At 35.0% G+C, this 10,184-nt stretch overlaps 1 protein-coding gene across 1 annotated transcript; it reads right to left on the bottom strand.

Annotated features, from left to right (window-relative positions):
• Positions 1-9,190: 9,190 nt before the first annotated feature.
• Positions 9,191-9,911, bottom strand: LOC130649291 (uncharacterized). The gene has a single exon (XM_057455546.1). It carries the CDS (start codon positions 9,905-9,907, stop codon positions 9,191-9,193), a length of 717 nt encoding a protein of 238 aa, XP_057311529.1. The 5' UTR covers positions 9,908-9,911.
• Between the last annotated feature and the right edge of the window lie 273 nt (positions 9,912-10,184).

The raw sequence follows: 10,184 nt of genomic DNA, 5'->3' as shown, positions 1-10,184 counted from the left end.
TTATTAGCAGTCGATGAAGACGTTGACGTTGTCATTGTGGATGAGGATTCATTTTCAGATGCGGTAGACACACGTGAAGCCATTTTGAAAGTTCCTGTTGGACATGCTTTCACTTGTACGGCAATATTCAACACGGTTAGTGATGGATGTAATAGCGTACACGGTTGTTGATGAACGTTATTATAACTTTTTAATGATAATCATAAAAGAAACGGCAAATTTGCGTTTTATGAATATCATTAAATCTTTTGGCGCGGATGGGTTGTTCTCTTTGTCCACCCAACCTTTTCTAATATCTCTCAATTTTCTTCTTCTATTTTTAACCTTTAAAGTGTCTTTTCTATCCATATTCGACAAGCGGGTTTTATCCTTACGAGATGATGACAAAATGGTTTTAGCTCCAATTTTAAGATTCAAAAAATTTAAGACTCTTTTAACACCAGCTGTTCCCTCATTAAAATTCAATACGGCAGAATTAACTCCCTTTTTGGAAAGAAGCTTTTTGTAAGAATATATTTCTGGGACACCTTAACCAAATTACGTTGTGTTTGTTTCAGTACAGTCGAAATCCATTAGCTTTCCGATTATCCCTATAAAGGGAGAATAGAGAAGTTCTCTAGAGGCTTCTTATTCTTTGGAGAGAAACCTTTTTTTATTAAACTTTCCGGCTTAAAAGACTAGTTTTATCTGCATTCCGATGTAGTTACTCCTATTCTCAGACTCTCATTACCGTTCTGTGTCCTTCCGTAGGTAAACTTTTTCAAAATTTTAGCATCGCTAATTCCTCAAAGTCTTTCCTTACAATATCTTATATCCAAACTGGCAAGTTTACTTTTGGTTTGTAGGAATTGTCAACTAATGCTCCTGACTTTTTCCACTTACACCAGCTATTGGACCGGTTGGGCATAGTATGTGGCGACGAGTTGTGCCAGGGAAATCAGTACAGTGGTACAAAACTGCTCAAATGTTTTTTTTCATTCGGTACACCTTTTCTTTATCATTTAATGACTTTAAAGCTGATGTTTGACGTATGGCCATACCAAAATAATTTTGCATGGCATTAACTGCAACTTCAGTTAGTTTGCCATGGCCTGTCAGCTTCATCCCATTATGCTTTTCCTTGCGTCGCTTGCATAGTTTAGTTCCAAAAAGTTTTTGTATATGACCAACAGACTCCAATTTCTCGAGTTCTATGTCATATGCTTCATATGGTTTGCTAGCAACAACATTACCATACGACGAAGAGTCACCATCTCCCACACTGAGAATTTTAGCGGTGTCAATTCGACACTAAGAAGTGAGTCATTCGCCAGTGCCTATATCGGCACGCCTACGAGAGTCTTTTTGATTCTTTTGAAGAGTCATTTGTGAAAATTGCGCGCGAGACATTTTTATTCTTCTAAAGACTCATTTGTGAAACCTGCGCGCGAGTCATTAAGCGTGGATTCCCGTGGAGATTCAAAATGACTCTTTATTCAACATAAGAATAAGTAAGCATTAATGTTCATCAACATTTATATTTCACACTTTTTAAATTTTTTTACAGTTTTCTAATTTTAACATATATATGATATAATGGCTACGTTAAGGTTACTTCGCAGAGGTGAGCGGAATAGGAAAAGACGTTGGAAAATCTCGAATGCACGCCGAGCTTTCTCTAAGAATCCTTATCAGGCTGGAAAAAATATTTTAGATCCTAAATGTTCAATAAAACTTGAAGTTGCCCAGGACGAAATGGATTCACACAAACATTCAAGCTTGAACGATCCTTCACGCCATATACCTCTTTCAGATCTTCCTGGATTGCCTTCACCACCAAATCTAGTCTCAGCTTTCGATTCTTCCAAGCTAAAGTTCAAGGATTTCCAAGCTGTCCTACATTCTCGTAGAAATGCTTCTTCTTCTGGGCTGAATCAAATTCCTTATACAGTATATAAGAATTGTCCTCATATTGCATCGTTTCTGTTTAACATTTTTCAAGCTTGTCTAAAGAAGTCTTTTATTCCTGTGCAATGGAGAATTGCATCAGAAGTTTACATACCTAAAAACAACACACCTTGTCTATCCAACATAAAGGATTTTCGCCCCATAGCTCTTCTGAATGTTGAAGGAAAGCTCTTTTTTAGTTTGATTTCCAAGCGGTTAGAATCGCATATTATAAAGAAAAACGACTTCATTAATACTTCCATTTAAAAAGGTTGTATGGAAAAAGTTCTGGGGTGCTGGGAACACATGTCTCTTGTTTGGTCCACACTTGAATGCGAAGAATGCGAAGGCACAACATTTTTCACTTTCAGCCATATGGCTTGATATTGCTAATGCGTACCCTTCAGTTCCGCACAAGCTGATTTTTATGGCTCTCAGACGCTATGGTGTACCAGAATCCTGGATAGGGCTCATACAGCTATACTACGACAGCCTGTGGAGTAAGTCTTTTTCGGCTTCTGCTCCATCCAGTTGGCATCAACACTGTAGGGGAATTTTTATCGGCTGTACACTTTCCATTATACTATTTCTTGCAACTACAAACGTTATTATTGAATATGTGTTTGTTACCCCCCACCCTTATTTATACTGAAGGTAATAAAAGCAAAATCCCAGACCAACCCCCAATAAAAGCTTTTATGGATGATATATTCTTAATGTCCACGTCAATTCCAAGTACTCAAAATTTATTAAACAGGTGTACAACAGCTCTTGATTGGGTAGGCATGTCGTTTAGGCCTTCTAAATCACGCAGCATTGTTATTAATAAGGGAAAAGTCGTTCAAAGTTCACCGTTTACAGTTGGCAGCGAAAAAATTCCATCCAATCATTCTAATCTAATTAGGTTTTTAGGCTGAACAATAAACTCATCCTTGTCTGATTCTGCTGCAATACAATTATTTCTAAATGATGCCGAAGACAAGCTTATATCTATAGACAGGTCCCTTCATAAAGGGGTCCATAAGGTTTGGTTTTACACCATCTGTTAATTCCCAGAATCCGCTGGCCATTATTAATTTATGAAGTTTCTCTATCTACTATCACCAAACTAGAGCAAAGATTTTCTTTTTTCATTAGGAAATGGTTAAAACTACATTATTCAATTTCCAACATTTCCTTATATTCCTCGACATCGCCTTGTCCTCTTCCCCTGAAAAGTCTTGCATGTGTTCGCAAATCTGCCAAGAAAATGAAGAAGATATTTACAATGCCAGAGCTGAACAGTTGCATTTGCAAGGCAATTGGACAAAATGGTGCTTCTATGTGAAAAATGATTTGTCTTGGAGAACAATTCTTTCATTGCCACAATGTCTAACTTCCTTTTGTATAGGGGCAACCTACGACACCCTTCCCTCTCCAACCAATCTTGTGAGATGGTGAATTGAGAAAGACAAAAGTTGCATTCTGTGCAAGAAACCATCCTCATGTCTCTCACATATTGGGTGCCTGTAGGACCTCCCTTACGCAGGGTAGATACACATACCGTCACAACTCGGTTTTAATAGTTTTGGTTAAGGCATTAAAAGAGTTTTGGTATCATATAAACCTCTCAAGGTTTCCAAGTGCAACAAAATTAATTTTATTGCGGCCGGTCAACCATATAAGAAGAGGCATACAAAGTGTCCAGGCCTTCTTCACCTTGCTTCCGATTGGAAAGTACTGTCAGATTTAGATTCCGTTTTAGTTGTTCCACCATACATTGCAATAACACAACTACGCCCAGACGTGTTATTAATATCCAGTTCTTCCAAACCTGTAATTATGGTAGAACTGACTTGTCCATGTGAAGAGAACACGGAATATTGGCACAAACGAAAGCTTAACAAATATTTTTCACTTTGTTATGCTATGAAAAACAATGGATGGATCGTGCATTTCTTTGCAATTGAGGTGGGTGCAAGGGGTTTCTGTTCAGAATCAGTAAGGACCTGTTTTCGTCGCCTTGGCTTCCCTAACAAGCCTGTACGTTCCCTATTAAAAGCCCTAACTTTTATCTCCATGAGTGCTTCTTTTTACATCTTGATGTCTCGAAATTCTACCACTTGGTTGAGCCTGGAAAGGCCCCAATCATTCCTGAAGTTTCTTCTGTTATAAATATGGAATGTAAGAAATCAAAAACCCTTGAGAAATCTTCCGCAAGTCACACAAAATCTTGTAAAATCAAAAAACCCGGAAAACTTGCTACAAGGTCTTCCAAAACAACAATCGCATTGCCATCTAACCCTGATTTTAGGAATAGCGGTCTAAAAAACTTGGGAAGCACATGTTATGCAAACTCAATCTTACAATGTTTTTATAACCTTCCAAAAGTTAAAGAAGCCATTTCTGTCAGCAAAACAACCTCAAAGTTAGGCAAAGCATTTGTAGGTGTTCTTCAAAGTTTGGCTGTTTCTAGAAGTCCAGTTGATCCCTCCAATTTTTTGCGTGCTATGAAACATCATATCTCAGCTGCGAAGGGAAGTGCATTAAATATCTTTGCTCAGCACGACGTCCCGAGGTTCTTGAATATCTTCTACCTGGTCTGTCATTAGAATTTCCATTTCTTGGAAGTCTTTTTAGTATTGGCATCAAGACATCAACCACTTGCAATTCATGTGATAATACCAGCTCCTCAGAAGTTTTAACACCATGCATCCAACTTTCTCTGCACCCTACGTTACAATCTTCCTTAGATAATTTCTTTGAAAGCGAGGAGTTGTCAGACACCAATGCCTACTTCTGCCATGTTTGCAACGCTCATCAAACTGCTCTAGTTGAAAAAGAGGTAGTGTTGTGCGGTTCCCATCTCATTTTACAGCTAAAACGTTTTGCCAGTGCCAACGGCGTTGTGTCAAAAATTGCCTCTCGTATTACTGCTTACCCTGGTACCCTTTCCATACCTGTTACCGTAGATGGAGAAGTGAAATTTCGTAAAAATTTTCAATTAAGGGCTATTATCAACCATTGCGGCAACTTAAATAATGGTCACTACACAACCATAGCCTTCGACCAAATGGTTCACAGGTGGATACATTGCAACGATAGAGCAGTAATTTTCTGTGTTGACCGCCTTATTAATAGTCACGAGTCATATGTTTTCTTTTTAGAAGAGCTGAGGTAAGAATATTTTAACCGAGTGAGTCAGCAAGGGGCGGTTGACTACACTCAGTCTTGTCTTTGGAGAGTAACGACTCTACTTATTACCTGAGTTAAAAAAAAATAGCACAGTTGAACAGAAAGTGGTCAAAGTTTGCTTTAGGAAGATAGGGATGTCTAGTTTCTGCTCATGACCGTCCGCGGACCTCTTCGAGGTGACCCAGCTAGACATCCAGGGTACTTAGGTTCAGAAATATGGGTCGAAACCTACCTGCCCTTGGTTAAAGTTCTGTTCATCTTTTCAAATGTGTTGTGTCCTTTTTATTTTTTTATATTTTTTAATTAAATCCTTGTAAGGGAGAATTGTGCTTTTAGAGGCATTTTCTCTAGAGGAGTACAACCTCTAGCTTATTTCTAAAGACCTAACAGGTTGAGTTCATCATTGTGGTGCCTTGCCACCTCTTTGTATATTATTTTCTCCTATACAAAAATGTTAAAAAGTATTAAATATTTTTTTATATTTCAGTTAAGCACAGTTTTCATATTTCTTATAATATTACAAAGACTGTGTCTGTTTGTAACAGGCAAAGTGGATGTCTTCAATTACCTTTGATGTTGCCGAAAATGTTATGTCTAATATGTTAAATTTTTCGACGTTAGGGCGCGACGAAAATAACACTACTTTAACGTCAATATGCTATAATAAATTAATGAAGCCATTACAGTGCACCTGAAATTTTGAGACCAAATAACTTGGAAACGAGTTGGTGACTACAATGTTTATTTACCGTGTGAGTAACTAGGGACCACCTGGGACTAATTTGGGTAATTTTCCAAACCTGAATACCCAAATCCGTTTCGGAATAAACGGGTTTATGACGTCATCAAAAAAACCTTTAAACCATATTATTTCCGTAACCGTTGGTCAAAAGTACATGATCCTATACATTTTCTTGATCAGCGTTTCAAGAGCTATAACAGGAAGGCAACGGGTATACAAATTTCGAAAGAATATCTTTCTGTACTTTTATTTGGGACTTTGCTGACGTCAGCAAAAATTTTAAAACCGTAAATCTCACTAACCATTCATCAAGAGCACGTGATTACATACATTTTTTTGATCAGCGCTTTAAGGTCTACACAATAAAGGCAACGTAAAAACAAGATTCTAATTTTTTTTGGAGATCGGTTGCTGACGTCATCAAAATTCATGTGACGCTTATTTTTCAATTTTATCCTGCTTCAGTGGATTTTTCCACGGGCTTTATCGACTAGTTTTGACATATGTTGTAAAAATTCGTTCGAAAGATATACAAAAATATATATAAAAATCTAATAATTTTTATTTTTCAGGTAAGCACAGTTTTCTCGTTTTAAATATATACGAAAATGTTAAAAACGTATTAAATATTTATTTTTATTTTTCAGTTAAGCAACCAACTAATAAGCAACTAGTGTTGGGATGGTAAATTTTTAAGCAAGTTTTAGTGCTTCGTACCTAGCAACTATAAAAATTAAAAAAAGCTTCTTTTTATTAAAAAAGTAAATTTTTTTAAACTAAAGTTACCCTGATAGTGTTAATAAAAGAAAAATTATGAATCATAAGCAACTGTTAAGCGAACTTTAGTAATGACATTATCAAAAAATAACCACCTTGAGTGCTGGGCCAAACCTTACTTCCTTAACCTTAGTTGCTTATTGAAAAGTGTAAATAAATAAAGTCATTTAAAATATATTATAAAAATGTTCTACATAATTTTGAAAAAAAACATCAAGCAATATTATCCTTTCTTTTTAAAACATGAAGTAGGGATTAACTTCCAAACTAATTCTTATAAAATCTTTTTTAAATAAATATAAAGTACAAAAAATATTATTAATTACACTTGAGCCTATTGATTAATGATATCACTTTGCTGTTCACTTTTGCAGCATCGTGAAAATTCAGAACATCTTTTTGAAAATATGTCAATGTGGCAGTCACGTTCTTAGGATAACATAAGTTAAAAAGATAAAACGATGCCAGATAAACTTGGAAGGCAGAAATGAATTCTGAACACTCTGCTACAATGCAACCATCTACGACAACCTTGAACTGGCACACATTATTTGAGGTTCTTTCTTAGCGTCAAAATTGGAGAACAATGACTTAGCATCCTCCCTTAGTAGTGCCGGTACAAGGATGATTGCCAACGATACCAAACAAGCTAAAAGCAGATGAGTAACATATACATAAATTAATAACGTATAAAGTAAAAAAAAAATCGCAAATACTTTATTCAGAGAAATTTTTGGGAAAGAACTTTTGCTGGTCCAAAAACCCACAAATTTTTTTGGATAAACATCCGCGACACTACAACTTGAAAAAATTGATGACAAGCAAGGACCTTTAACTTTATCAGTTTCCTTAGTGATTGTATCAATTGCTAGCATTAACGAATCAACCCAAAAAAATTTAATTCTTTGTATATATTAAGTGTTCGCTCATCTTCTCCATCTGGGCTAGTGGGGTTAAAATTACTGACACCCCAAACGTTGATTACTGCATATTTTAAAGATTGTTGATGTGTTGCTTTCTGTCATTTTGAGCAAATAGCTCCTTTGCAGCCTTACACTCAGTATTTTCTATGCATTTTCTTTTTCTAGTGTTTTTGAAGAAGTTTAATATTCTTCTTCTCAGGATAAATTAAATAAAAAAAAAGCATAACAATGTTTAAAACTAGGTAATTAATAGTTACGTTTTCTTTTATGAAACGAAAAAAAAGATATGATATAAAATACCTTAGAATCTCGTTCCGTAGGAAATTGCAGCTTCATATGTGGCCATTTCATTACTAACGCATGGTATATCTCATCGTACTGCCAATCCGTTGGATGACTAATATTATTAAAAACTTTTGCATGTTACCCTAAAAAAAGTAACGATAGCTCCTGATATTTTTTCATATATTAAAAAATAAAAACTATTACTTACTAAGTACACTTGATAACTTCTTCAAACAGTCGCTTATGTATTTCTGTCATTTCACTTGGTTTTGGAATGATCTTTTGGTCCATCTTCAAAGCAATTGATGGGCTAATACGACCTATTTTCATAACAAATGGCCTAGGTCAAGGTTGAAAAGTGGAGTTTTTATTGTTTTTAGATAATCCGGAACTTTCACTAGTGTCAATATTGCTGTTGATTTCTGCCTCCGGTACTTCATCATTAGCAGATGAATGACTTTCATCATTGGCAGATGAATTGTCATTATTATTACTAACCACAACATTACTAACTGCACTTTTTTCAACAGAACTCGTGTTAGAGCATATTGCAGAAATTGTTGGGAGAGTCAATGGTGTTAAATGACAGACAAGGTCAACATTTTCTTGGTTAATATGTGGAATTACTGCCAACTTCCGCACTTGATGCAAACAGTTAAGATCATCCAAGTCTATAAATTCCTGAAATTCGTCATCATAGTACTGCAAATTAAAACATTGAGGTAACTTCACAGGTGAATTTGCAAATGATAAACATATGGTCTCAAGTAGTTCTGCAGATTTCAGAATTGATATAATTTTACGCATATTTTTGTAAACAACAACAAATTCCTTTTCTTCAGTGAATGCAATATCCATTATTATTGTTCTATAACATAATTTTTTTTATTTATTAAAACTGTTGGATTAAACGCATTTACTGAGTTAACAAAAGCATTTTAAATTTATAACCCCTTTTTGAAAAGAAATTTGACGGCTAAAATGTTTTATCTTAGTAAAATATAACATTGTCAAAACATGGATGGTCAATGAAAGAAAAAAAAATGTAACCTGAAAATAACCATATTTAATACATTCTTCAAATTATAAATAAATAACATCAAGAACAACCAGAGTCTACAAATTGGAATAATTCGACAGCTTTATTGTGTCTTTATCAAACAAATATATACAAAACAAAAATAAAAAAAGGTAAGAAATAGAAAAGGTTAAGCAGGTATTAAAACTTATTTGGCACATAATACACAATTTATAACAAAACAGACTAATGGATGGAGGTGGTCAATTCTAATAAATATATTGTTTTCACTTCTACGAACCAGGTAAGCATGAAAATGTGTAAGTTTTTGACAGAAACGGTGAATCATTGATGATAAACACTAATTATTTCACCCATTTCAAGATTTTTATCATCAACAAAAACAACCACAACACCACTTGAATAAAATTTATTTCCATTGTATGTTACACCCTGTGCTTCGAGAAGACTATGTGCAGCATGTGGTATAATTGGACTTAAGAAATCTTTATACAGTTCTGGAATTTCATTTATTGATTTTTCTTTACAACCAACCGGCATTATGTCATGAGATGAAAAGTATGAGTCTTCCTTGTTGTACAAATACATAAGCATTTGATGATGAATAGCCATAGACTTACATACATTCATATAATTCCTTGTATTTGTGATTGAATTTTTAAAATAGCTGTGTTTGGATTCAAAACGAAGAGTCTTTATGAGCGGCCCAAATTCCCAAATGTTTGCAGGATAGTGTGTAATGAAATGTGCCGTAGGTTTCAATGCTATCTCAGGAAATAAACAACAATAATTCTTTAAAAAATTTGTAATTAAATGTTCTAAAATCTTAAGATGATCTTCAGTAAATTTTGGAGCACACAATCTCTTTACAATATCAGTAAAATCAATCAACAACTTACACATTTCATAATCTTCATCAACACCAGCACCTATCATCAATGGAAAAAGTCGTAGTAAGCTCCACATCTCGCATGCAGTTTGCTTTACCCTTAACTGTGTAAGGCGCTTTTCTTTAATAATCTGGGGCTTTTTAGATTCCATACAACTTTGTTAACAAAGCATCCTTTTCAACCTCTAAGATCTGTGCGTCATTGGCTTCATTAGTTCTAATAACATCATCACAATTGTTGTCCGAAATGGCAGATTTTACGCGATTACAGAAGCGAAAAAAACGTTCTACGGTAGAGAAGTTTTGGTAATATCCTCCAATAGCATAGCATGCTAGTTTATCTGCCACAAGCATTGATATAGTACCGAAAAACTTTGTGTCGATTCATCAAAAGTGACATTTATTCCCTCAGATTCAAGCAATTTTAAG

This window comes from Hydractinia symbiolongicarpus, chromosome 7, assembly GCF_029227915.1.
Source record: "Hydractinia symbiolongicarpus strain clone_291-10 chromosome 7, HSymV2.1, whole genome shotgun sequence".
NCBI lineage: Eukaryota > Metazoa > Cnidaria > Hydrozoa > Anthoathecata > Hydractiniidae > Hydractinia > Hydractinia symbiolongicarpus.
The sequence above is the reverse complement of the archived record's forward strand: the minus strand, read 5'-3'. Positions and strand labels throughout refer to the sequence as shown.

Excerpts from the sequence above, each read along its gene's own strand:
- LOC130649291 (XM_057455546.1), bottom strand. The coding sequence starts at position 9,907 with ATGGAATCTAAAAAGCCCCAGATTATTAAAGAAAAGCGCCTTACACAG.